At 53.6% G+C, this 26,772-nt stretch overlaps 12 protein-coding genes across 12 annotated transcripts; 7 read left to right on the forward strand and 5 right to left on the reverse strand.

Annotated features, from left to right (window-relative positions):
* Positions 1-984: 984 nt before the first annotated feature.
* RHO25_005212 (uncharacterized protein) lies at positions 985-1,995 on the reverse strand (the record flags this gene model as incomplete). Its single annotated transcript, XM_023596118.2, has 1 exon — positions 985-1,995. The coding sequence occupies one exon, from the start codon at positions 1,993-1,995 to the stop codon at positions 985-987; it is 1,011 nt and encodes a 336-aa protein (XP_023457538.1).
* Positions 1,996-2,298: 303 nt separating this feature from the next.
* RHO25_005213 (uncharacterized protein) lies at positions 2,299-3,170 on the forward strand (the record flags this gene model as incomplete). The annotated part of the gene is made up of 2 exons (XM_023596119.2): positions 2,299-2,339; positions 2,399-3,170. 2 exons carry the CDS (start codon positions 2,299-2,301, stop codon positions 3,168-3,170), a joined length of 813 nt encoding a protein of 270 aa, XP_023456790.1.
* Positions 3,171-3,812: 642 nt separating this feature from the next.
* On the reverse strand, positions 3,813-4,932 carry RHO25_005214 (uncharacterized protein; the record flags this gene model as incomplete). Its single annotated transcript, XM_023596120.2, has 3 exons — positions 3,813-4,603; positions 4,703-4,817; positions 4,891-4,932. 3 exons carry the CDS (start codon positions 4,930-4,932, stop codon positions 3,813-3,815), a joined length of 948 nt encoding a protein of 315 aa, XP_023456795.1.
* Positions 4,933-7,123: 2,191 nt separating this feature from the next.
* RHO25_005215 (uncharacterized protein) lies at positions 7,124-10,064 on the forward strand (the record flags this gene model as incomplete). The annotated part of the gene is made up of 2 exons (XM_023596121.2): positions 7,124-7,595; positions 7,663-10,064. 2 exons carry the CDS (start codon positions 7,124-7,126, stop codon positions 10,062-10,064), a joined length of 2,874 nt encoding a protein of 957 aa, XP_023456794.1.
* A 290-nt stretch (positions 10,065-10,354) lies between these two features.
* RHO25_005216 (uncharacterized protein) lies at positions 10,355-10,819 on the reverse strand (the record flags this gene model as incomplete). Its single annotated transcript, XM_023596122.2, has 1 exon — positions 10,355-10,819. One exon carries the CDS (start codon positions 10,817-10,819, stop codon positions 10,355-10,357), a length of 465 nt encoding a protein of 154 aa, XP_023456829.1.
* A 222-nt stretch (positions 10,820-11,041) lies between these two features.
* Positions 11,042-13,185, reverse strand: RHO25_005217 (uncharacterized protein; the record flags this gene model as incomplete). Its single annotated transcript, XM_023596123.2, has 3 exons — positions 11,042-12,460; positions 12,512-12,910; positions 12,994-13,185. 3 exons carry the CDS (start codon positions 13,183-13,185, stop codon positions 11,042-11,044), a joined length of 2,010 nt encoding a protein of 669 aa, XP_023456830.1.
* An 812-nt stretch (positions 13,186-13,997) lies between these two features.
* Positions 13,998-14,357, forward strand: RHO25_005218 (uncharacterized protein; the record flags this gene model as incomplete). Its single annotated transcript, XM_023596124.2, has 2 exons — positions 13,998-14,161; positions 14,213-14,357. The coding sequence occupies 2 exons, from the start codon at positions 13,998-14,000 to the stop codon at positions 14,355-14,357; spliced, it is 309 nt and encodes a 102-aa protein (XP_023456827.1).
* Positions 14,358-15,584: 1,227 nt separating this feature from the next.
* RHO25_005219 (uncharacterized protein) lies at positions 15,585-16,463 on the forward strand (the record flags this gene model as incomplete). Its single annotated transcript, XM_023596125.2, has 1 exon — positions 15,585-16,463. The coding sequence occupies one exon, from the start codon at positions 15,585-15,587 to the stop codon at positions 16,461-16,463; it is 879 nt and encodes a 292-aa protein (XP_023456828.2).
* Positions 16,464-16,793: 330 nt separating this feature from the next.
* On the reverse strand, positions 16,794-18,899 carry RHO25_005220 (uncharacterized protein; the record flags this gene model as incomplete). Its single annotated transcript, XM_023596126.2, has 1 exon — positions 16,794-18,899. One exon carries the CDS (start codon positions 18,897-18,899, stop codon positions 16,794-16,796), a length of 2,106 nt encoding a protein of 701 aa, XP_023456833.1.
* Positions 18,900-19,153: 254 nt separating this feature from the next.
* On the forward strand, positions 19,154-20,956 carry RHO25_005221 (uncharacterized protein; the record flags this gene model as incomplete). The annotated part of the gene is made up of 2 exons (XM_023596127.2): positions 19,154-19,365; positions 19,423-20,956. The coding sequence occupies 2 exons, from the start codon at positions 19,154-19,156 to the stop codon at positions 20,954-20,956; spliced, it is 1,746 nt and encodes a 581-aa protein (XP_023456834.2).
* A 536-nt stretch (positions 20,957-21,492) lies between these two features.
* Positions 21,493-22,473, forward strand: RHO25_005222 (uncharacterized protein; the record flags this gene model as incomplete). The annotated part of the gene is made up of 6 exons (XM_023596128.2): positions 21,493-21,541; positions 21,727-21,776; positions 21,829-21,894; positions 21,942-22,043; positions 22,099-22,309; positions 22,361-22,473. The coding sequence occupies 6 exons, from the start codon at positions 21,493-21,495 to the stop codon at positions 22,471-22,473; spliced, it is 591 nt and encodes a 196-aa protein (XP_023456831.1).
* Positions 22,474-23,764: 1,291 nt separating this feature from the next.
* Positions 23,765-26,756, forward strand: RHO25_005223 (uncharacterized protein; the record flags this gene model as incomplete). Its single annotated transcript, XM_023596129.1, has 4 exons — positions 23,765-23,871; positions 23,941-25,828; positions 25,894-26,299; positions 26,359-26,756. The coding sequence occupies 4 exons, from the start codon at positions 23,765-23,767 to the stop codon at positions 26,754-26,756; spliced, it is 2,799 nt and encodes a 932-aa protein (XP_023456832.1).
* Positions 26,757-26,772: the final 16 nt, after the last annotated feature.

Below are 26,772 nucleotides of genomic sequence, written 5' to 3' on the forward strand. Positions count from 1 at the left end.
TATCATATATGACGGATGACCCTCGCAAAGAGGGGGATATGAGAGTTCCAGCTTCAGGATTTATATTTGATTGGCAAATTTAATGGCGTAGGATGTATTTGGGTTCGCGGACTCTGGCGCAGAACAGAGAGTGTTGTTGCGGCGGGGGATTAGTGGGGTTACGATTGGGGAAGAGAGATGTGGCTGCGGTGGTAGCTAGGTATTATTCGGGTAGCTTTTATCGAATGGGAGATGGATGTGAGGCGATGGAGTAGTAATACATCATCTCACGTTGAATTACTTTGGTTGTCACCTGCTTTACTGCTCTTCGGACTACAGCATAGCAAAACATAAATTTGCTTGTAGCCACGCGCAGCTATGCTAGCGCTGTCTGTCGGTATATTGGCCCTCTCGCGCCTGTACTTCGGCTTGCAGATGGGCTGACCGCAGATGTGTCCCAAGCAGGGGAGTACCATGATCTGACCGCGCACAGGTGTTACAATTTTTGAGTCTAGAACGTCTTCTGTCATCTTCTGCTGATGTTCACGTGGATGATTTTTTGGATCGTGGTTTCGCTTCGGTCCGGAGCTAGAGGGCCCCTCGGCCGATCCTGAAGACAGCGTCCGTTCCGTGGGCCCAAAAGGAGAAGAGAAGTCGATCTGCCAAGTTGTCGTTTGGTAGCGAGCGAGCGAGAGTGCGGGCCGCTTGGCTGTCGTGGTTTTCTCTTCTCTCCGTCTTGGTCTTTGTCAAAGCGACACGAGCTTCAAGCATGGACCTGTGGTTCCCAGTCGATGAGGCTCACCAGGCTGTCACTTAGCGTCAGAAGATGACGACGACATGCCGAGAGCGAGCACCAGACCAGGGCACGAATAGGCGGAAACGTCAAGCTGGTGGCTTGGTGGTTTTCTGCAACCAGCTGGTTGACGCGCGGCCAGCCTGCATCGACGAGCGTGTCAAGATACGGGGTGATGATGAAACACGTCTTCTGTGACCGACCACGCCCTCTCAACCCACTGCCATTCTCCTCGCCTCAGGCATCTTCTTCTTCTCTTTCTGGCTCTCCTTCTTCTGCCTCTTTTCGATCAACTTTTGTCGTTCCTTACTCTTCATGCCCTTGAATTTCTCCACGAGTGCCTTCTCTTTGAGCTCCTTCTTCTTAAGGTAGTATGGCGTCTTGCCTTGTTCCACCTTCGCCTTCTCCTCTTTACGATGTTTCCGCAAGACCTCCTGCTCTCGCTCCTTGGCAGCTTTGGCTTTCAGTCGATTTTCCATGCTGTTGACTTTTCGCCGGAGGACGTCTTTCTCCTCTTCGTTCTTTGTGCGCTTGATCTCAGCTTTCAACTGTTTGATCTCGTCCTTTTGATAGTCTACCAGAAAGCTGTAGGCTTTGTCGATGTTCCCGGTTGGTGCACCTTGATGGAAGGCGTCGAATCGAGGGTCTCGAACATTTCGTTTGGGCACGTCTACCACTTGCCGTCTCCGCGAGACCTGGTACTTGGTCGATTGAGCGGCTGGGGCATGCTTCGATGTACGCGACTTGTTCGGCGCATCCTCTTCAGATGGGCCAGAGTCTGAGTCGGAATCTGAATCGTCTTCGCTATCATCATCATCGCTGGGCGCACGATTCGCTGGCTTTGGTTTCTTCGCGCTTTTGCTGGTCTCCGACGTCTTGCTGGCCTTCTGCTCCTTAATTTGCCGTAATCGATCTCTCAGTGCTGCTAATTTGTCTTCCTGATCTGGCGTGGTATCTGATCCTCTCTTCCGCTTCCTGGACACAGCATCTTGAGCCTGCTTCAACGCGCCGAATGAGAGGTTGCCAATTTGCTGCTCGTAGCTCTGTCCGGGATCGGCTGATTCCTCGTCTGAAATATCGGTATCGCTGTGCTCGTCCTCACTGCCCGAGACGTCGTCCATGCTGGCATCCTCCTCGCTGTGAAATTCCTTTTCCGACATATCCTCGCCACTCGCATCGACATCGACCGGGCGCGGCCGGGCAGCATGCTGTTTCTGCGCCATCTTGCACCGTAGTCGCACGCGAAGCTGATTAAGGCAGAAAAAAGTTGACAAAGCTGCCTGAAAGCAGCAGTTGGTGGTTGCTTAGCGGCGGACCCTTGTTAGGGCTGCAGGCGAGAATTCGCAGAAGTTGTCCGAGCTTCGACGTGTGAAGTCATCATCGAGCGAGTCCCGCTATACTTCCGCCCATGCTTTTGATCTCATCATATGCGCGCAAACTGCATGCTTCCCTCTTTTCTGCGCTATCATTTCTCGCTTGCCATTGTGCGACATCTATCCTGATACAACTTTTCACATACAGCCAACATGAAGATCACGACAAAGGAGGAAGAGCAGGAGCACTACAAGTACGAATCGCCCTCACGCGACCAGCCAATGCAAGTGACGAAGCTAATGATCATCACAGTGCAACGCTCAAAGGAGGTTTCGGAGGCGGCGCTGCTGGTCTCGCAGCGGGCGCATTGGGTGTCTACGCCGCTTCAGCACGTTATCCAGCTTTTCGAAGCTTGACATTGCCTTTTCGCGCATTCCTGGTCAGCTCCGCCGGAACGTTCGCCGCCATCATCGGAGCAGACTCCTACTCGAGACGATTCGAAGCTTCACGACAGCCCGGGCGAGACTACCAAGATGAGCAGTCGTCATTACAAGAGCAGCTCGATGCTCAACGAACGCAGAGTGAGAAGGTCAAGGCCTGGCTTTCGGACAACAGATATAGCCTCGTTATGGGATCATGGGTTGCATCGATCTCTGCTGCAATGGGAATCGTTGGAAAGAATCCATATTTGTCAACACAACAAAAGCTTGTACAAGCGCGTGTGTACGCCCAAGGTTTCACGCTCGCGGCTGTTATCATCAGTTTGGCCTTTGAAGGAAATGATCGCATGAAGGGCAGCGGCAGATGGGAGACTGTCAAGGTTTTGGACCCCAACGACCCCACACACAAGCACATGATCGAGAAGAAGATCCATCACGAGCGATATGCTGGCGAGGATCAATGGATGGATATGGTGGAGGCTGAGGAGCAAAGAATGAAGGAGCGCGAGCGCGCTGTCAAGCAGCGTGAGCAGCTCACCAATGGCAATGGCAATGGAAAGGGCAAGAAGAAGGAGCAGCATCATGAAGATCAGCTCAAGGGCAAGCCAGAAGAGTCGAAGGAGGAGAAGCTTAACGCTGCATGATTTTGTCTCGCCGGTTCTCAGTCTTTTGGCCGCTGGGAAAAGATTGTAAAAATGCATTAGCGAATGTGGAGTTAACACGGCGAAGGCATTGTATGAATTTGTTGTAGTAATAGCTCGAATAGACCAACAGCATAGTCTAAAAAGACCGAAGATCAATGCAGTGTCTCCAAATACTACTTCTCACTCGTGCAATTTCAGCATTCAGCAGCTCGCTCTGTCTGCTAAGACCGTTCATGCACGTCACAAATATCTCTAAAACTCCTGAGATTACAGACAGGCGAACATGCATTTCCATACGGCGCAAAATTATCGACGTACATCAGCTGATCTTGAAAGACATCGTTTCTTCAATTCCTTTCGCATTGCTCAGAATGAAAGTCGTCTCGCATATACGACCGTGAGGTTCATCATCAGATCTTAACGCATACCATTTCCTCCAAATCCTCCTCCTCTTAAATTCATCGCCCAGAATGGCACTTTTCCGCCCCTCCCCCCCATCGTGGAAACGTCAGATTCGATGATTATTATACATGAAAATTAGTAATAGTATGAACAAAGGAAGAGAGAAAATAGCAGATGGTCCGTGATTCGTCGGCCGTGTGATATGTCGATGTTCGTGCAAAGGTTTTGGGTGCCTTTGATTTACGAGCGTTCGCTTTCGTGGGAAGGTGGTCTGCCTGCGAGATTGTCCGGTGGGCGGGTGCTAGAAATATCTCGTGGCGCGCTAGTCGTTTCGTCACGATGTCGAGAAATTGCGGCTCTTGCTGGGGTATCTGGTGCATCAGATCGGCCGTAGGGTGATTCGTATTCGTTGCTCGTCTCAGGAGGGCGAAGGATGGGTGAATCATTAGGCTCGGACTTTGTCGACCTTGCTCGTCTGCGTCGCCCAGATGAGGATCCAGGTTGTGATTGGCTGCCAGTCTCGAGTTCTCGAGCAGGAGTGAGCATGGAAGCTATTGGCATCCTCGTAACGGGAGGAAGGGAAGGTCGTGATTCCCGTGCCGGATCTTCTACGGTAGCGGCAAGCGGCGGTGGTGGTTGAGCCTGATGAGTCTGAGCTTGGGGAGTATTTTGCGATACCGGACGCGACATCGACACTGGTCCAGGCTCGCCATATGACACTACCGAGGCAGCTGCTGCTTCCGCTTTCGCCAAAGCTTCTGCTTTGGTTGGACGACCACGCTTCTTCTTCGCAGGCGGCTCTGTCGGCGAAGGCTGGGCATGGACAGCAGCCGACATTGGAAGTTTGGGTCTGATTTCCCGGCCAGAAGATCCCCCAGTGAACGAAGCTTCATACGGGTAAGCTCTCTTCAGCGTCGGGATGGGCCCTGATAAAGGGCTTGGGGCCATTGGACCCATTGGCGCTCCCACGGACACCGGGAGGGTTCTTCGCATCTCTTCGAAAGCATTGCGGCATGAGTTGAGTGAGCGTCCTGTTGATGTGTCAGCATCACATAGACAGTATGATCCATAAGTGGGGCAACGATGTTAGTGCAGTAGGAGGATGTCGTCGTCCACGCCGTGATGCTCACCCGGTGGCAGTGGGGTTTCATCCCAACGAGGCTGTAGTTGTACATTCTGAATTACGCTAAAGAGCACATTTGCTGGAGGATTGGCGGCTTTGATGATTTCGGCCAGTAAGTAGTTCTACACCCATGTCAGAAAAAAAATCCTCGTGCTACCAGGGTGGCGGGTTCGCCGACGTGCAGCAGCGACGGACCTTTTCATGATTAGACCATGGCTGCTCGGGAGGTGTTGCCATGCCGGGAAGAGAAGGTAAGGGAAGGACAACGAGGCTGGCAATTAGAAGGCATACGTAGTCGCACAGAGATATCTTAACAATGGTCGGCAGTGGGCGCGTCGGGACTCGTTAGGTCGTGGCTGTTCTGCTCTGGACAAAGGAAAGCGCGGCAGCGAGCGTTAGGTGCGTGGTGGGCGAAAGCAGCAGCGAATGCTCTGTCAAACGAGTGTATGGGCAGGCGCCCCAAACGATTAGAGAAGGAGGTGCATCACGACGCCGGCAGCCGACAAGGCACAGAAACAAAGGTCGTTGGATCCAGAAGAAGGGATTGTCCATAGAGAAAGCGGTGGTCGGAGAGGTGAAACCTGGATTCAGCATGTTGCGCATCGTGCGCATAAGTCTCCTGCAAGGTGCGTTTCTAGCTGGCCTTGTGCAGAGTCCAAATTAACACCATGCGTCTGAGAGGAGTCAGGACGGGCTACCCGCTGCGACTGGCCCTGGCGCTTGTTTTGACGCAGTATCCTTCTGCCGCCGCGAGCAGGCATCGAGCGCGGACATCGTCGTGGGCGCGCCGGCGAGGTGGCATCGTCGCTGCGGTGCGCGCGCGCTGGAGGCTGCGGTGTGAAGACGAGCAACGTTGACCGGGGTCGGGCGGAGCTACACACAGGGCAACTGCGATCGCTGCTCGGCATCTGCTGGGTCCGTGCCTGCTCCCGCGTGCTCGGTTCATCTCCTTCGTTCGTGAGATACACCTCGAAATGATACGCTGTGGTACGCCATCTTCGACATCTGCTACTGGCGACACCTCCAGCGGGCTCACGTACATACCCGACAGCGACATCTCTGTATCCATTCAATCCTGCTGCGCGTCTGCCCTCCGTCAGGCGGTTTTGACCTATCGTTGCGGAATAGCCGCTGTAAAACAGCAGTTGGTGCTATGCCTGTGCACGTTGGCGGTTCGCCGTCTCAGACGCAGGAGGAGTGCTTAGTATGCTAAAAGAGAATAGACTAAACACATCCCGCCACTGAATGGCGCGCACTTCCTCTCTCTATCCGCCCGGACCGCTGCAGGATAATAAAACTGAAAGACTTTTGCGTCGACGAGACACCGAGCCTGCTCCTCCATGACACCGACCGCATATTCGTCATTGCGCTCTTGGGCCCACAACCATCGCGTGCGCCGTTGAAGGCTCTGCATAGACTGCTCCATCACGAAACGTTGGCATTGCCCTCGTATCGGGCCATAAGTCCACCTATATGATCGGCTCCGTCTGGCGCAATGTTTGCCGTTCACCATCTCTCGTACCGTCTCGAGACATCCCAAGGTCGTCTGTGGTCGCCTGCCAGTCGCAGACTTGATACAACAAGTATCTTCCTGGAAAGGCCTCAGGACGAACCGACGCGCCCTCCGATCTTTCTTTGGTGCCTCACTTCACGTGTGTCACCTGAGCCAGCCTCGGCGAGCTGACCAGAGAGCAGGGCGTATGGTTACGGTATATGCAAATTGTGCAGTTGTGCACGTCTTGTACATGTCGTCGTATTGTCGAGACATTGATCTCCGATGTCATGGCGGCCGTCCTGCGTACTTATAGCATCTACCTGTCGTAGACTTGGCTCGAGAAGCGGGAGTTTGCCGAAAGCCAGCGTCCTGCCATCTCCAAAACGCCTTCCTTCTTCGTTCCCATTTGCACTGTAAACCCACGCAATTACACTCCTTTGCTCGCCTCTGACTGCGTGTTTCGATTCCCCTCCATATCAAGTGTCCAAGATCTGAAGATACAGCAGCCACGACTGGTACGGAATCGAGTTCCAGACTTTACACTACTTTGTAGCGACATACTGAATGAAGCCAAGTTCCGAATCACTCCCATATTGTGACCACCGTTTCTCGCTCAACGAAGTGCCTCGAACGCATCGCGAACCTCTATCGCCCAGACCCACTCCAACATCGCCGCTAGTCACTCGCGCTCCGCGCCACCAATGCACATTTTTCCGCCTTGCGCAACCACGCTTAGGTAGCCGAAGAGACTGACGCCGAGCGCGGGTTACGGCGTCGACGAGACATGCGCAGGTGATTTCCTGGTGGCACGTGTGTTTTCAGGTGTCAAGTGTCCGGCGTCATTGGAGAGAGAGAGGTTGCCATCCGTGAAGCTGCCATTTGCTTCTCCGCGTCACGCCTTCCCACTACATCAGCACCGTCCGCGAGGCCAACATGGACGACAATGAAATCAAGCAGGACGTACTGGAGTCGGAAGTACGAGAAATGAAGCTGAAAGAGGAAGAGGAAAGCGTAGACATGGACACCATATCTCTCTCTGCGGCGGCGGCCAAGGAGGTCAACTCTGGCCAGGCCAGTGGCAGTGGCACGCCGTCCAGCATGAAGCGACGGTCGAAGTCGCCCGTCAAATCACGAGCGAGCGCTGATTCTCCGGCCATCAAAACGGACGACGAGGAGACTATTGGCGGCGAAGTCACATTGAAGACCGAGCCGGGCAAGCCGCCAAAGCTGTCGCGCACGACTTCGCATAAGATTGAAAAACGAAGTGCACGGTTGTACTTCGATCATGCCGACACCACAGAAGAGTCAAAGTCTACGTTCGAGGTCCTGCCGCAGTGCACGTATGCCAACAAATACTTGGGTACCACTGAACATGCACTCGAATGTGATTGCGTGGAAGAATGGGGTACGTTGTTCGCATGTCATGGGGAAGGATTGTGCTTTGGAGAGAATTATACTGATACACGTTATAGACTCATCATCGCGGACGAATGAGGCCTGCGGAGAGGATAGCGATTGCATCAATCGCGCGACGAAGATGGAGTGTATCGGCGACTGCACTTGCGGCTCAGCCTGCCAGAACCGACGCTTCCACAACAAGCAGTACGCTGATGTTTCGGTCTTCAAAACAGAAAAGAAAGGCTACGGGCTCCGCGCCAATACCGATTTACGGCCTAACGACTTCATTTTCGAATACATTGGCGAGGTCATTGGTGACCAAGTCTTCCGGCGGCGATTGCACCAGTATGACGAGGAGGGGATAAAACACTTCTACTTTATGAGTTTGTCGAAAGGCGAATTCGTTGACGCAACAAAGAAAGGCAACCTGGGACGGTTTTGCAATCACAGCTGTAATCCCAACTGTTACGTCGATAAATGGGTGGTGGGCGACAAACTTCGAATGGGCATATTTGCCGAACGCAAGATCAAAGCCGGCGAGGAACTTGTCTTCAACTACAATGTGGACCGGTACGGTGCAGATCCACAGCCATGTTACTGCGAAGAACCGAACTGTACTGGTTTCATTGGTGGCAAGACGCAAACAGAGCGTGCTACCAAGCTCTCCAGTACTATCATCGAGGCTTTGGGCATTGATGACGCTGATGCGTGGGACACTGCCGTGGCCAAGCGCCCTCGCAAGAAGAAGGCTGGTGAGGACGATGAGGAATACGTCAACAACATCGAGCCTAGGGGTCTCGACGAAGAAGGCGTAAACAAGGTCATGTCTTCCCTCATGCAATGCAAGGAGAAGTGGATTGCGGTCAAGCTCCTGTCACGCATACAACGCGCGACTGATGACAAGGTCCGCCAACGGGTCATTCGCTTCCACGGGTATCGCATACTCAAGACGGCTCTGTCTAACTTCAAGGAAGACACCAATGTGTGCATTCAGATCCTGGACATTCTAGACACCATGCCGAGGCTCACCCGCAACAAGATCCAGGATTCGAAGATTGAAGAGGCAATTGAGCCTTTGACTGAGAATGAGGATGAACGAGTTGCGTTTCGCGCTAGAGAACTGCTAGAAGCGTGGTCGAAGCTGGAGGTCGGTTACCGTATACCACGTGTCAAACGTGACCCCAACGCTGTTCCCGACCGCAAGACAGATCGACGAGATGGGGAGCGACGACGCAGCAAGTCTCGGTCACGATCGAAATCGCCCGAGCGCATAGTAGCGCCGACAGGTCCTCGAGCAGGTGCGCCAGCGCGTCCAGGCTTCACGAGACCTCCGGGGCGTTTTCGACCACCTCCACCTGGAACTGGCTTGCCTGCTGGTTGGTTTGAAGCGACTGCTGCCAATGGCGCCACCTACTATTACACACAGAATGGCACAACAACATGGCAGCGGCCGACCGTGGCTGCCAATGCGGCGCCTCCGCCTCCACCTCCGAAGGCGGTGACTGACCAGATGGCTTTACAAGATCTCATCAAGAACATTGTCGCCTCGAAACAAGATCAACCGGCTAAGCCCTCTGCCACTTCGACTCCTGTCGAGACGCCGAAGAAGGAGCGCAAAGAAGAAAAGTGGCGGAAACTTCCAGAGGAGAAGCAGAAGAAGCTGTACGAAAACGCATTGCAACCCCATATCCTGCATGTGGCAGGGAAGTTCAGGAAAGAGCTGCCAAAAGAAGACCTCAAACGCTGGTCCAAGGAGTTCGCCAAACAAGTTGTTGATTCTGATTTCAGGAAAGGTCGAGTGGACGATCCCAACAAGGTCAGTGACAAGAGAGCAAAAGATGTCAAGAAGCAATGTCAAGCCTTTTTCGAGAAAGCCAAGAAGAAGAAGCTTGTGGCCGACCAGAAACGAGCGGAGAGGAAGGCGCAGAAGGAGAAGAGCGGCGAGGATGGCAGCAAGACCCCACCAGGTTCACCGCCGCCCGCAGTGGCCAGTCCAGTCGCTGTAGACGACGATGTTTTGTCGGACCAAGAGATGGACGATGCGGTGGATGCTACTCCTCAGGACACTGCGCTCAAGCGGAGGCGTGACGATCCTTCAAGTCTCACCGACGAAGAGCTTGCCGCCAAGAAGCAGCGTATGGAGCCGATCGACTTTGCACCACCACCTCCTCCCCCTCCGCCGCCGGTCACTGAACCGGGCATAGACAGCGAGCAAGCAACTCCTCGAACCAATGACGGAGACTACATGAACGGTACTTCAAGTCACGAGGATCTCGGCTTTTCTATCAAAGGAGCCGCGCGCTCACAAAGTCGTCCCGGCTCGCGCAGTGACGAACCCGTGCAGACTGCGACGCCGCCTACTACTGGCAGTCCTGATCAGGATGAAACAGAAAAGGCTGCCCAGCGGACGAACTACGGAGAAATGAACCCAGAGCGCTTGCGACAATTGGGTGTTTTGGACTTGCCGAACAACTGATACCTTTTCGTTCTTCTATCTTGATTTGACGATTCGTGGGCATTTCTAGCAGGCACGTTGCAGTATTGAGATGGGCAGCTTACAGGCCCAGTACAACAGCATTTGGGAGAAGGGGTCAGAAAGGAACTTTTTTTAATGCTGTACACTAGTTTTGTCACGCAGAGCATACGCTCTCGAGCCTTTGATAATGGCCAACATTTGACATGTAACTTCTGAAGAGTCTCTCATGCCATGTTTCATGTATTCGTCGCGTCTGTCGGAACGTTCTTCGTTCTTCGTTGACCCAAACTTCAATCAAATAAATCCTGCCCTGCATCTCGACCGAAAGCGTTCGCGTTCCAGTGACTCCAACCTCGCACGCGCCAGCCTTCACCGCTGCTGCTGATCCAGCCTCCGGCAGCTGCGATGATTGCAGCTCGTTCTTCTGCTGGAGCTCTGATCCAGACGTCTTGGTCTTGGAGGTGTAAGATGTCGATTGGAATTGCTGAGCCGTGAAGGCCTAGAAAAGAGGATAGAGCAGCGTTCAAGTGCAATTGTGCGGTGACGCCATCGAGTGCTTGATTTGTTTTGGATGAGAGGTGTTGAAGGCGAATGTAGACCCAATCTGGTTTGCGGATTGAGAACTCGCTGAGCGTCTGGTTTTTTGTGGCATTTCTTGGCTGTCGTGATGATGATTTTTGTGTGCTTGGTTGTGTTACTTGTGGTGTGTCTGTTGTGGACTCTGGTGCGTCTGGTAAGGTTTCTGGGTCTGCCATTTTTGATGTTTGGGTCAGTGCAACGATATGTGAAAGTGGAACAGGAAGTTGCATGTTGCATGCAGTACGGCCGAAGTTCGGCTTTTGTGATTCGCTGTCTATGCTGCTGAAACTCCCTCCCATGCTGTTGCTGCAATTCGAGCAAATTGTCACCACCAGCGCCACGCTTGTCAAAGTAAGAAACCTCATCTAAGTACACTTCTCGCTGTCTCGATCGACGCCTCACTGCATTTTGATGCGAGGCCCGTTGCCCGCCATCTCAGACTCAGCCTTTCTCTTCCCCAGGGATGAGTCCGGTGTTGAGCTGCGCTCTCGCTGGTTGGCACCGACGCTTGCGAGCGCTGCAGCAAGTGCTCCTCTGTCGATGCTAGCCACCGGTTGCGACTTTGTCAACTCTGCGAGACACGTCGCGTGAACGATCTTCTTGTTCATGTACCCAGCATTGGCGAAGACCCAGTCCTGATGCTCCTCGGAATACGTGCTATGTAAGTCCTCGTAGCAAATGGTGCATGTGCTCTTGGTCATGCCAGCTGGGGCCCGGACAACCTGCTCCTGTGGACTCTTCTGCGCCTTTGCTGCTTCCGTGTTTTCCTTCGCAGTGGCGGTAGTTGTCGAAGGATCGAATTCGATGTGCTGTATCCACTCCATCTCATTTGGGAACCAATTCCTGTGGTGGCCGCGGTTGGTGTTGGGATCGGCGATACGCTGGTTTGTTCGAAAGTGCCAGTCCAAGTGAAGACTCTTCTTCTGCCTGCCTTCTTCGGTGGTGGAAAAGCGTCGTCCGCATGTGCTGCACTGGTTTGGCAACGCATCGTACATCGCGGCAACTAGCTCGGGGCGGAAGGTCTTCAAACTCGCTGCTGTAATCGGCACTTGGAGATGCGCTCGTACAGGTTGAGCGTGTGACTGTAATGGAGTTGCGGCTTGTGAAGGAAGCGGCGCTACCGCTTGAAGTGACTTCAACAATTCTGCAGTCGGATCTGATGCAGCTGGTGCCGTTGCGACGGGATTGGCAGGCGGTGCAGCGCTGGAGACAGGCTTGATGAGCCCGGCCTTCGTCAAAGACGCGATTAGATCTGCCGCGTCGTTGGCTTGAGGTGCCGAGCTGGTATGGCTCTGGACTGCATTGAGCTGGGAGTGACTCGCGTTGTGAAATCCAGGAATGGCCGCGCGCAGCTGCGGTGTGCTAGGCTTTTGTGTGCCGGCCAACAATGCTTGCAAGCCATTCAATGCGTCAGGGGTCAGGTTAGGTGGTGGCCCAGCATGCGAAGGCGTAGCAGTCGGGATCGGGAGCGGCGGTTGGAATGCGAGAGGAAGTGGTGTCGGTGTCTGCCACTGCGGCTGGGGCACCTGCGGAGGAGGTACGGGTGGTGGAAATGCTGGCACTGCCGGGGCCAGAGAGGAGACCTGTTGCTTGATCTGCTGAAGCTCGCTAGAGCTCACACGCTGGATGTTGAGGAGGTTGCGCAGCTGGTTCAGCGCGTTGAACTGAGTCTGTAGACCTACATCGTGCGGCCTACTTGCAAGCTGGTACTGAAATCTTGGGATCAATGAGTCGATGTCACGCTTCACGCTCTCGATCTCGTTGTTCAAGTTTGTGAGTGGCGGCTGGTATGCATACGGCTGAGACTGTGGTGTAGCCTGTGATGCGGTCAGTGACATGGTCGACGGAAGCTCCGCAGAGATACATACCTGCGGAACGGGGTGGCCTGGATACATTGGCTGCGGCGTGTGAGAAGGCGGCCGAGGGTATTGGCCATTCTGCTGAGGTGGTGTCGCCACGCCTTGAAACTGAGTCTGTGACTGCCTGATCTTCTCCAGCGCCGCCCTAGCCTTTATCATGGCGTTTTCAAGGGGCTGAACAGTCTCTCGAGGGAAGACAGGTCGCGGGTCAATAGATCCAGGCACGGGCTCTTTCCACGTTCGCAGCATCGCATCCATATGGCGCCTTGTCGCGTTGTCGACCAGAGTGTAAGCTTCCATGAAGGTATTGTAGAGGTTCCGACCAAGGTAAACTGTGTAGGGTGTGCCTACATTCTTAACAATGCTGTCGAGAACGAAGAGCGCTGGCAGTTTGCGCGTTGGAGACGTCTGCAGTAAACGATATCAGTTTGGATCCAAAAATAGAACGTCACGTGAGTGTGGACGATTGTGTAGTGTCCTATTGTCCTTACCTGCTTGATGTGGTTCTCCAGTGCTTTCGATATTGCCTGCGCGTGCTCCGTATTTTCTTTGGCGATGACAGTCAGGTTGCTGATCTCGTACCTGTTGTTACTCTGGAGATCTTTCAGAGATTCTTCGAAGTCGGCGGCCACTTCAGCAGAAGACCCGCCTGAGAAGGAGCCGCGCGGCGATCTGGAAGACATGACGGCTTCACGAGATGGAAGTTCAGCACGCAGTGATGCACAAATATGCTATCTAGTTGCTTCGATGAAGACTGTCCCGGCGTGACGGGACGGTAGAAAACACCACTCGAGACAGCCTCGAGCGTGTGACGTGGAGGACCCGACAGCACCACAGTATCGCGAAGCGCGAAGCGAGCGGTGCGAGGATCTTTCAGCCCTTGGTCAGGACGAGTTATGCAAGAAGTGTAGTCGGGTTGCTAGCTAAACCGTGGCTTGCTTCAATATATCCCCAGTGCGCTTCCGAAGCTCTTTCTGACCATTCACCCTTCTGCCATTCACCGCACCCACCAACAGGGCGTTCAGAGTACTCGAGCAGATTCTGCTCTCCACAGTTGCCGTACCAGCCTCGAGCCGCTCTTATCACAATACGGTATTGCGCTGTAGCGAACTTGCCTTTGTCTGAGATCTCCCGATGCGCGCGCGCGGCGAATGTCTTGGGCGGAACACGCGGTGATGACCCAACGACCGTGGGTCTTGAGCTTGTGAAGTTCTTGAATTGATGGATTCGAGTGGGTGTCGCGGAGTTGACGAAGCGATGAGTTGTCGAGCGGTGCATATGCCGAGAACTGCGAAGTGCAAGTGCAGAGCTAAAGTCAGAGCCTGTCACGTGAAGACGATGACGTTGTGGACCCTTGCGCCCATCAAAGGCAACTAAATGGTAGCAGCGCAACGGTGCTCTGTACAACACGAACATCACCCCATCGCATCACCATTCACGAGTCAATCCTGTACCAGAACATCCTAGGTCTGAACGCCGAACACCATAACGCAAAATGAAGCTCGTTATCAGCTCTCTTCTGTTGGCGCTGCTGGCCATCTTCGCCGCCGCCGCTGTGGAACCGAAGCACCAAGTCATAATAAGCTATCCGAAAGACACCCCTGCTTCGATCATGGAGGATGCGAAGAAAGCCATCATAGAGGCTGGAGGATTCATAACGCAAGTGTGCCGAAATTTGGACTGTGTTTGCGACCGCTAACTCCCTCGCAGCCACGAATACCATCTTATCACTGCCATCGCCGCAACGGTACCGGCGAAGATTCTAGACACTATCCAGGCCGCCGGCGCAGGACACAATGTCCTAATCGAAGAAGACGGCGAAGTCTCTATCAACGCTCATGGAGCTCTAAATTAGCTTGGGCGGGATGGTCCAACGCTGTGAACGGCGGGCTCGACATGCTCACCCCGCAGCTACCTAAGACGAAGAAATGTTGGCGCCGCGGGAATCGTGTGGAAATACAGTACACATCTTCTTTTGCTTGTGCTCGCGACATAGGCAGTATACACATAACTTTGTGCGGATGATCAACTTCACTGCCTGAGGACGCTTTTGTTGTAAGGCGCATTCACAGATGCGGCTCCATCGCAATCCAATCATACCCTTGGGCGGCCGTCATTTCGCAACTGACCGCCAGTGCGGAGAACCCAAGGGACTTTCATGTACTCAGTACACTATACACCATTGAGGAATACGACGAAAAGCCACGCTGTGAGACAGCAGAGTGCGGGGCAAGGGTCGCTCAAACTTTCGTCTCTCTTTGCTAGCCGGCGCCATTGCACCAAATGTGGTTAATGGACGAAAGAGGCCGCCGTGCAGTTCTCCTAATGAGGCGCTGCTTACTGCTGCTTCGCCTAGCAAGGTTCTCCGCTGCATACTCCATCCGGCCAAAGCTTTCACGGTTCGTCTCGCAAGCGGTTTCTCAGACCAGAGATTGGTGCTTCATCATCCAACGTGCTTCCGCTATCAGCCCTGCTAGGTAATGTGGCTGCCACGCGCAGCATCCAGCTCGACCGCTCGGATACCGATGCATAACCAACCAAATAACTGGGTAGTCATGGTATCTGGCTCCTCTCATCGACTGCTCTGGCCATGCATTGACCGGCGCGGCGGACTCAAGATTTCCAAACACTGCCTAGCCCTGAGAAACTGTCCAGCACGACCTCGACCTGCAGGTGCGGTGCTTCTCGGGGCTTGCAGGTCGCATTCGCTTCACCCAGCGAGGTCAAAGTGAATACCGAAGTGGCCGCTAGCCTTCTGATTGCTGGCTTGCCTGTACCCTTGGCAGCGAAATAGACCTCTCGTGGTCTACCGCTGTCGCCCGAAGAAGCCTTAGCAGGGAAGGGTCCTCGTCGTCCAAACTCAAGCAGTATGTATTGCCTTTGGCCCTCGAGGTATTACTACCTTCCTCCGATCTTCTCGAAGTCGCTTACTGTACCTTGTGAGCTCGTTGAGCCGCACTTCAACCTTTTCAAACACACCGACCCTTGTATCGCTGAAACCCAATTCTGAGAATTCTGCTTCATGACCGCCATTCTCCCCACGACTCTGCCATCAATGTTGGCGTTCGGGCGAATCGAACAGATGTCTGAAGGCGCGAACGAAGTATGGCGACGCCATTACGCACACGATCAAATGAGTCTCAATCACTGGCATCAGAACAGCGGGCTGCCAGTCGGTAGTGTGCACGACCCAGACTTCAGGATGTTCCACGCTGAATCGCGCGACTATGACGACCATCACATCAGTCATGAAGGCGGCCCTTTGATCTCGCCACCGATGGGTTACGTACCAGAGACCAGCTGGGGGTCAGATATGGAGATGGGAACACCTTCGACTGCTGGATTTCCCACGAGTGAGCCGCTTGACAATTATCATCCTGTGCGACACGGCACCGTACACCACCCGCTCAACTTACCACCTCGACAAGACAGGACACATTCTTCCGCTCAGAGTCCCCGAAGCTCTTACGGAGAGCCCGTCGTGATCAAAGAAGAGCGACCGAGCTTAATTCGATCAATCACAGCGCTTGCAGCCTCGGACCTCAAGACCAGAAGATTGACCAACGCTTCTGGCACACCCTCCATCAAACGCTCGGGCAGCGAAGACGAGGACGAAGAATACGTACCTACCGAAGAGGCTAAACCTCGGGGCAGAAAACGCCAACGCATCCCTCACACTGCTGTCGAGCGACGATATCGAGAAAATTTGAATGCACATCTTGATAAACTTCGCCAAACTGTGCCAGCTCTGGCGTCAAAGCGTGCTGGTGGAGTTGGCAAGCCTGGCGACGGCATTGGAGAAGGTGTCAAACCGAGCAAATGTGAGATTCTGAATGGTGCTATCGAACATATTGGTGCACTGGGCAAGGAAAACACAGCATTGAAGACGGAGGTCAAGGCTCTGCGATCGAGGCTTGAAGATTTGGAGCGTTGGTGCAATTCTGGAAGTTTTGCAAAGTGAACGCGATAACCTACGTGAGATGACTTTTATGCTATGGAATGCAATGTATCAAGATCTGTTCGACTGTTCGTGAATGTACGGCAGAGGCAGCAACGAAGGGAAATCTTGGGAAGGTGATACGTTCTATGAATGGCACGAGGGAGGCGTTTCGATTGGAGTATAGGACGGGTCATTGCAAGGGCACGAACTTCGATGTTTTATGGATCAAGATACCCTGAACACAATGCGAACATTGTCATATCGCGTCTACGTAGCAAGTCTACTGCGGTAAGGACTACGTGTGCCTCTCAAGGGACAGACCATGGTTGATCGACCACCTCGAGCAAGCAACTATTCGTCTCTGAAGATGTACTGACCACCCGGTCTCATGGCCTCACGGTATCGAGCCTCGACCTCTCGCCTCTCAGCTTCCTGCGCTTTCTGCCGATCTTCAAGATCCTCCTGCGTGGTCGGAAAATCTGTTCTCCAGAATCCAGGTGGTGTGCTTTGACGCTCAAATGCCTGTCGATGTTTCCCATGTTCCCTCGCGAACACATGCGCATAAGCCTGCAGAACTGTCTCCTTCTGCTTTGTCGTTCCATACTTGCTCATGATCTGCCTGTACTGAGGGCCTAGGTATTCAGTGAGAACCTGAGCATCGCTCTTGCCGGTGAGTTTCTGCCCGCCCATAGCCATTACTTTCTGCATTGCGCCGCCACAACAGTCGGGTTTGGTGCAGACGTGCAAGTTCCTACGCTCATCGCGCCCTCGAAGCGTGTCGGCAAAAGCCATGTCGGTTCCAAGGTATTTGGGGTTGACCTTGAAGTCTTCACGTCTCAGAGTCCTCACGTCTCGCAGACGCAGTGGCTCCTCCTCTGGCTGTAGAGAACGAGGAGGCGGCTCGATTCCACGAGGTAGCAGTCGCTTCGAAGGTGATTTGCTTGGAGACTTGGCTTTGAGCCCAGAGAGGGGCGTTGGAGGCTGTGCTGGAGTTCGGACTTGCGAATGACGCGCGGACCTCCTCACGCTTCGAGATGAGGCGGGTGTGGTGTCCGAGGGGAGTCCCATAAGCAGGCCAGCGAGCTTATCATCCTGGTGCTTGGGCGGTGCTCCAGTATCTTTGGCAGCCGCGTTGACCTGACTAGAGTCATCGCCGTCCTCCGACAGGATGTCAACCTTCCCTCTGAGCCCACTGGCTTTTGACTTGCGCTTAGTATTCCTTATGCCACCGTTTGATCGAGGCACATTGACACTGATCGGCCTTAAGGCTTGTTTGTTGAATGTACTCGACTCTTCCCTCGCGGCGACTTTTGAAGGTGTTTCTGATGGGTCTGTCGTCGTGGGTACCAATGCTGCTGCCCTCACGAGAGTGTCAAGATTGCCTTCCGAGCGAGAGGACATGCTCCTGGATAGTTGCGGCGCAGGCCTTGAGTGTTCTACCGAACGAGCACGGTCTTGAATGCTCTCGACGCCTCGCGGCTGCTGATCAGTGACCTTTGGCACTTCTATACGATCAAGGTCAGAGTACATCAGCTGCAGCGGCGCGATCCTGGGCGATCTTGCATCTCCAGGGAGGGGTGGGTCAGATGAGAGCAGAACAGCACCATCTGGCGATCTCGGCTCCAGCTTTATTCGACGGGCAGGCGATCGCTTCATAGCTCGAGGTCCCGCCTTCCGCTTGAGACAGCGTTCCGACACTAACTCGGGTTCATCGTCGCTGCTATTCGGAATCTCATCAATAGTGCGTGCTGGAGGCTGTGTCTCCTCGACGGTGGTCTGGCTGGAGGTGGCACGCGTGTGCGGTTCGCAGGTCTGGATTGGCTCGTCGACATCTGCCCTTGCAGGACTCTTCGAGGGTGCTGCACTCGAACGCGCACTGGGCAACGCGGACGATCTTTGTTCTAGATCATGAGTTCTCTCGAGTACACGTTCTTGGTGCGGCATCAGATCCGCAGCGCGCGCGTGGTTACCATCGACGGGCTGACACTCGGCCGGAGCGGAGTCTCTTTGAACATTTTCGGCATTCTTTGATTGTGGTATCCGGCCTTCCTTCGTTTGCTTGTCAATATACTGCTTCCACAAGAGTACCTTGTTCTTATAGTCCTTGCATTTAGCATCGAGTGCATTGATTCTGGGCTCACATGCTCGGTGTAGAGCCTCGAGATTTTGATGCCTCGATTGCAGTTCCCTATGCGCGCGACGGAGGGTCTCTAAGTCGACATCTTCAAATACCTCGCGTGGGCCAGAACTCGCTTCAGGCGATGCGGGACCAGATGGGCGTCCGGTGGCGTTTGTTGCGTTTCTGCTTTGGACGTTCTGCTTCAGCGCAGCATCAAGTCTTGCACGCAAGGCGGCATTCTCCTCTTGCAGCTCCTCGATCTGATAGTCCTTTCTCCCTATGATGGCATACAATTTCGCCTCTCGCTGACCCGCTCCATTTCCCAGACTAGAGTCCATTGCCAGTACAGATTCCGTGTAGCAGAACTTCGCACTATTCAATCTCGAAGCCCCGACATGTCGCGCTCGGTGCCCAGGACAATCCAACGGTGCTGACTGATAGACGATGCGGCACTGAACTTAGTGATGGAGGTCGAAGTTGGTGCGGTGGCACGGGTAGTAGCTTCGGATGACGCGCTGCCTGAGACGCGCCTGGAAACGGGACGGAACACGTGAATCCCTGCCGAATTACGCCACTCCATCTATGCCAAGACATGGGGCAAGATCGCCGCAACCATCGATATCACCTTCGTTTGAACCACTTCTTCATGGCGAAACGGGCGCGGGAGGAGGAGCCAAAGCTGCAACAGCAAGCTTGCAAAAGACAACGGTCGTCTACCACAGACCGCTTGTCATCCCTCAGTGATGAGCTGCTCTTGAAAGTGCTCTCATTCCTTCCCGTGCCCCATCTTGCAACATGTCAAAGGTGAGCGCCCTGATGCAGATACAATCGTCGTCGCGACAATGTATATTGACCATTCAGACTATCTCGCAAGTATCAAAAGTTAGCTGGCGACGGACAGCTATGGAAGTCGCACTATTACAATCGATTCGTCCGGCCACGAGCGAGCAAGTTGCCAGGACTGAAAGAGCTTGGGATAGTTGACGATAGCCTACACTTCGCTTCCAAGGCATCGCGATGGCTCGATGATGACCATCTCGTGAAACGTGGTGGTGCGACAGACTGGAGGAGACAGTACAAGCTGCGCCATAACTGGGCCAAGGGCAGTTGCGCTGTCAACGAGATTGCTATAGCGGAGCGACCATCTGTTCCTCCCATACTGGTGCAAATGGCCGAGGGAGTGATCTACATGGTGGACAAAGACGATGGGCTGCGAGCATGGGCTAGTGTTGGCCTCGGCAGTGAAGGCTTTGCACAGATGCGACTTCGCGCTCCGAGTCCACCTACATCCCTTGCTGTTCAACAGGATGGCGCAATTAAGGATACCACCCGCCTCGCAATAGGCTTTGAAGACGGATCCTTCGGCATATATGCATTCCATCACTCCACACGACGGTTCAGCTCGCTTTACACGCATGAGACTTCTTCGGCCGGGGTCATCACAGCAACGGCAATGTCCTGGCCGTACGTGGTCACCATGACCGCGACGCAACTTCTGTCGCTTTATCGCTTTCGCGGACAACGAGTCGATCAGTCATCTGCTGTGTCACCTGAAACGGAAGAAAAGCACAACAGAGTACCAAGGCCCCCCATTCTATTACATTCTTTACGGTCGCAGTCAGTGTGGCCGCCACTGTCAATCCAACTCAGACAGCAGTCAACAGCAGTGACTATATGCGTGGCATACGCGCTGCCGACTTATCTCTCAGGCTGGACGGTCGGTCTGCAGGAAGTCAACGTGAGCAAAAAGGGAGGCCTCCTTAGTTCGCGTGTTGCCTCGGCCATCGATCAACACTACCGCCCACTGGCCTTTTCCAGTCGGCCCATGCTCTCTCATCTGGGTCTGTCAAGTTCTGGAACTACAGCCGCGTCAAATGCCGCAGAGCTGAGGCACATACACTCCAAGCCGCTCACACTTTCGTACTCTCATCCCTATCTCTTGGTGTCACATCCGGACAACACTTTGACGCTCTACGTTGTAACGTCTACGGCAGAATCGCTCTCAATCAGTGCAGGTTCTAGACTATGGGGCCACACCTCCGCTGTATCTGGAGTTCATGTGGCATCTCGCGGCAAGGCAGTCTCAATCAGCAGGCGGGGCGATGAAATACGTCTTTGGGAGCTCGAAGGAGGCTTCACTTCGTCCACGGCTCGTAAACGACTCGCAAATGGTAACCTGAGCGTCAAAGTAAGCGCAGGACCTAGCGCTTCACGTCATGTGAGAGCGCACGACAACGTCCGGCCTGTCAGTGGCACAAGTGACTGTGGAGATGGGTCAGAAGAAGCCGACGAAGTTGCCATGTCTCGCGGTTGGATAGGCTTTGACGAAGAGAGCGTGGTAGTCTTGAAAGAATACAGCCAAGGACAGGCACTCGTGGTCTATGATTTCACGTAATATGCAGTATACAGAATAGAATTGATGTGAGATGACAACACCCTTCGCAGAACGACAGGAGTGGTGACTCTTGTGCTTGCAGATGCTAGTAGGTAGCATTCCTGCCAGCTTCTGGACTGGAACTGAGGACGTGCCCCATTGTAGATCGCCACGCGATCGGCAGCCACGGGCCGAAACCTTCGGCTGATCAGAAATGCACCAGTTTCAGAGTAACGAGCTCATGCGAGCTTCAAGTAATCTTTGTACGCAGGCAGACTAACCTCCGGAAGCCGTGAAGTTGCGGCCAGCTGTAGCCTCGCAACAGTGGATTCGAAGTGATCATCAATGCAGCATTTGCCTCAGCCGCGTACCGCTTCTCGTCTCGCTTGCTGAATGTGGGCCAGTGCACCAAAAACTTGAACCCTCGCTCTGAATTTGACCTGTGACCTTTCTTCCAACTCACAACCACCTTCAGTCCATCGACATCCTTCGACAGACGTCAACGAGGCACTTCTTCGCAAGTACTGCACAACAATCACAACAGAAGCACATCCAACATGAACTCATTCGGAGCTGCACCAGGCGGAGGCCGCGCGTGCTACAACTGTAGGTGCACCACCATTTTCCGGCCATTGGACACGGTCGCAATCCACCAAGCGACCGCCATCGTTTGGCTGCATCATTCTCGCGCTCCTGACCTACTCCTTCGCGCGTTCGAATCATTTCCACCCAAACACTTTCGTCGCCTTCGAACGCCAAGGCTCGAAATTTGGTGCTGACTTTTTGCACAGGCGGCGATGCGTCTCACCAGGCCCGCGAGTGCCCAAACAAGGGCAACCCAGTATGTCAAACGATCCCATCTCCTGCGGATGACTTTATTGACAAAGCTCTAGACCTGCTACAACTGCGGCGGTCAAGGCCACCTTTCGCGCGACTGCACTGAGCCTGCTAAGGACAAGGTGTGTGACATCGACCAGGTCTTGAACATCTTGCTGACATATCCAAGGCCTGCTACTCGTGCGGCGAGACTGGACACATGAGCCGCGAATGCCCAAACGCTGCCCCTCGCCAGGGAGGCTTCGGTGGAGGCGACCAGGAGTGCTACAAGGTAGGCTCTCACATAAAATTCCATGTCCGGCAGCGATGAGCTAATTTCCTTATAGTGCGGCAAGGTCGGTCACATTGCTCGTAACTGCACCGAGGGTGGATTCGGTGGCGGCAATGGGTACGGTGGCGGCTACGGCGGCGGCCGTGGAGGCTTCGGCGGTGGCCGTGGAGGTTTCGGTGGCGGACAGGGTGGCCAGACCTGCTACACCTGCGGCGGCTACGGCCACTTGAGCAGAGACTGCGTCCAAGGCCAGAAGTGCTACAACTGTAAGTGATGTGGTGATTCACCAGCAGCACTACATCAGCTAATTCTTGCAGGCGGCGAAGTCGGTCACCTTTCGCGTGACTGCCCATCCGAGCAGTCTGGTGGCGAGCGTACCTGCTACCGCTGCAAGCAGCCAGGCCACGTCCAGTCTGCCTGCCCCAACTAAGCGATTCAACGAGTTTGTGGCCCGGAGCAACCTGTCTTGCATGACATACCTTAACGAACCCACGGCCTTCCTGGATTGACGACCTTGACCGGCGATCAGATGAGTGAAATCGATGCATCAGCCAGAGCAGGCTGGGGATACGAAATGGTGTTAGGCGGGTCAAAAGGTCAATCGGATGGCGTTTTAACGAGAATTCATGAGCAAGCCGTATGCACTTATGATCTTGCACACGGCTTGTTCGCTGCAAGGGCATGCCGCGAGGTAACTTGGCATATGAAGCGGTGATGAGCTGCAGAGTTTCGGTCAGCAAGCTAGCCAAGTCAAAGAGAATAGTCGTCGAATGCGAAAGAGAAACGACGCCACTCGAAGAACTTGAATGTCAATTCCATCAAGGTGTTGCAAATATGTCAAGACTATTGCGTATATCTCCCGGCAATGGGTCGGTAGCCGATCACGCAGCTCCCGCGAACGACGTTTCTGGAACTTTTGTTTTGTGCCAAGCCTCGTTCCTTCAACTTCCAACCTTCAACCTCACGGTAGCGGACCAACGCGACTGACTACGTTCACGGTCATTTGCACATGATACTCTCCAAGACTCAGCTGAGAGAAATGATTCCAGGCACATGTGCGCGGCTGGCAGCGTGACAATCCTCAGTTGAGCCTGTTTACGTGGCAAGTTTGCAGCGAACAGCCGCTCCTGGACTATGGCTGCGTACCGTCATGATCACTGCCAAACAGCTCGCCAGCATCGAAATGATGATATACCGACTCAGATGCACGCTTGTTGACTCCTCCTTGGACCGGGTTCGCCCGTGCTGCTCACCTGCTTTTTTGTCCGATGGCCAGAGCCAAATGAGAAGTTGACGAAAAGCTGGAGCTCTAGCATGTTTGTTCATATCGGAATATTCAATCTGCGCTGCACGAGTCCATTCATTAGGATGAAATGTACAATACCACAGGAAGCACTCATTACTCAAATATTTTGCTGGAGCTAAGACCGACATGCTGGATTAGGCCGATCTTCTTGATGAATTTCACGTGCATGTGCCGCTCAATTTCACATGCTGCACACACATGCACGAGGTGCTGCTCAGAAGCACGGGGACCACTGGACCTGCAGAAACGCTTCACTTGACACAAGTTCTGACCACAATAGGCGCCTTTCCGCTGTTTGTTCGGCTTCGAGTTCCTGTCACCACATTTTCGCCGCACCATTTTGACACGAAGTCAACAACATCGACTAAACCTCAAGGGCTTTTGATCGACTATCAAGCTTCTGCGTCAATACATCATGTCTCGTGGCGTCAAGCGAGACAACGCTCAATTTGAGCAACAACATACGAAAGATGGCGACCGCGGCGAAGACGGCGAGTACCACTCGACATATCAACCGAACAAGTCCCATCAATAGCCGCCTGCAGAAGACCAAGTCACTTTGCTAATGTGCGGGACAGATCGTAAGCGAAGCAAGTTCGAGCTTTCCGCCCCTCATACCGTACAGCGCACACCTTCGACAAGCGGTATCCTCCCTAGCCCTGCTCGTATGAATGGCAACCCAGAGTCGTATGTCCTCAGTGATATTGGCGATGTGAGCCCGTACGACCTCGCCACGGAGGAACGTCCTCGCTTGGCGGTATACTGCGACAGCTTTTCCAAAGCAGAGAACGGCGTCGGCAGAATCATCCAGAAGTTCATTCGGACCCATGAAAATCTTCGAGCGAAAAAATACCACGATCAAGCAATCTCTCGCGTGTGCGATACTCTGGCAGAACTTGCAGTGCTCTCACACCACTATAAAGCCATGGGTCCCGTTGCGTGCCTTGGAGCAGCTGGAGTTGCCAAGTCCTCGACGGTGAACTCGATCATGAGCAAGAAAATGCTCGCGATCGAACACGGTGGTCACGAGCGAGGCACCTACGTGGTGCACGAATATCTGGGCCCACATCCCGCGCAGAAGACACCATACTACGTGCTGGTCCTGTTTCATTCAGAGCAAACAGTGAAGTCTCTGGTGAGACGTCACTGTGGCATTCTTCTCCAAAAGTCCGAAGACTCCGATGATGGGGAGGAGCAGGAGGAGGCAGATGAACTGGGCCAGAAGCAGGGTACAGCCGTCGACTTCTTCCACACGGTAATGCGCGATCGGGCAGAGTTTCAAACTCTGGATAAAACAAAGGCCTTCTTCAATAACGTCAATGATGACCAAGCTGAAGACCTCACCAACGACCTTGTCGAACACGCCATCGGCTTTATTCGTGCTCGTGGGCTTCACGATAATCAAAAGGTCTACGAGTGTGTCGATGAGAAGGATCTCAACGAGAAATTTAGGGAGGTATCGAAGCCGGCCTTAGCGCGTCGAAACACCGTCAAGCCTCCATCTCCATGGCCACTTGTGGCAAAGATACAAGTCCACCAATACATCGACCTTCTTCGCACTGGTCTCGCGCTCGCGGACACTCCAGGCGTCAGTGACTCGAATCTCACTGTTGTCGAAAACACAACAAACTATCTTAGTGATGCGGAGACGATCTTGGTTTTCGCGAGTATCGAACGCATTGCGCAAAATGAGCTTTTGGATCAGCAACTCAAGTACTGCATCAACTTGGGCAAAATGCAGAGTACGATCCTGGTCGTCACTAAGATAGACCTGAAACAGGCGTATTCCGAGGATGAGAGTCAGGATCTCGAGGAAGCCGATCTCAACTTATATCGCGCTGCAGAAGATAAGTTGGCACGCGCGCAGTCCAAATCGAGGAGACTGGAGATTTCAAAGCAGGCCGCGACAGACAATGACCAATACCGGGAGCTGGATGGCCAGTTGAGGTCTTGCAATCAAGAGATTGTCAAGGCACAGGGGAACCTTCGTGAAGTCGTTGCTGAGATTCAGTGTCGCGAAGTTGGCACCGTGATGAAGGAGAAATTCCGACAGCTGACCAAGTCTAAGACCGCGCCGGCGCTTCGAGTTCACTTTGTCTCTAATACCCAGTACCAGCTACACGTAGCTGGCTACAACATCGCGAACCCGCCCGTGCTGGATGTGGAGACAACCGGCGTGCCACGCCTGCGTCATGCGTTATACACTATAGCCGCACGCGGCAAGTTTGCTACTCTGAAAATGATCGTGAAGCACCGCATCATACAGAGTATGAAAGGTATTCAAGGCATCCTGACAAAGAGCAGCCTGGAGCGCAAGGAGGAGTTGCGGAACGAGATCAAGCATCAGCTCCATCTGTTCGACGCCTTAGCTCCTGCCATCGTCAAGAAGGTTCTACGATTCTTTGAGGACGGGATTCGATCAACAGTGAAAAACAACCTAAAGATATGGTGTGCTGAGGGTGTGAAGCTGGCGAAACGTGTAAGTGCTTTTGCTTGGATTCCAACGCCATGTTCGTGGAGTTTATGCTAACCTGACCTATTCAGTGGGAGAAGATGAAACCTGCCACTTTCGCCGCATTCTGTCGCAAGGGTGGCTTCCACAAGCCACCGAAGACCAAAGACATTGTCAGCTGGAACAGTCTGATATGTGATATTTTCCAGAGTCAACTTGCGGAAGCATGTGACACTTTGTTGGACGAGGTTGACAAAGAAATCGCTCTCTGGCCTGACAAAGTCTCTGGGACATTCAGGAAATTCAAGATGAAAATAACAACATCGCCTTCAGCACAAGGCATGGATCTTGCGGAGTTCTTTACCGTTGTCGACAATGTCCAGGAGGAGCTCATGGGTGACCTTTGCATACACGGCGATCGGCTTCATTCCATGATCCAGAACGTCAATTCTGCAATGACAACTGATGGCAAGGATAACTACGTGGCCGAAGCAATGCGTGAGACATATGATGCATGCATACAATTCTCGAACCAACTGTACGGCAAAGACACCAAGGAAACACGGAGTGTCTCTCAGCCACGAAGCCGCCTTTCGACAAAAATCGGCCTCACAAGAAGCGCGTTGAGGCAATCAGCAAGAAGCTGTCGGGCGAAGGCGAAGAAAGCGTGTTCTTCACAATGAGTAAGAAAGCCAGACAGAACCTTCTCAAGCGGTTGAAGCACTGGGAGAAAGGTGTCCAGGAGGCTGTCGGAGAAGGCTGCAAGACGATCAAAGATGATTTTGCGGGCCGCTTTCAGACAGCGGAGGAAGCAGAGCAAGCATCAAAGGACGACAAACACAAGAAGGAAGTCGACTGTCTTCAGCAGGCGGTCGGGGAGGCCCTGAACGCTATCAATACCGAGGTGATGGGCTACATCAAGGAGTGCGAAGCATACGAGGAGAGCAGCGCATGAAAGATCGTACATTGAG

Source organism: Cercospora beticola, chromosome 3 (assembly GCF_033473495.1).
Source record: "Cercospora beticola chromosome 3, complete sequence".
NCBI lineage: Eukaryota > Fungi > Ascomycota > Dothideomycetes > Mycosphaerellales > Mycosphaerellaceae > Cercospora > Cercospora beticola.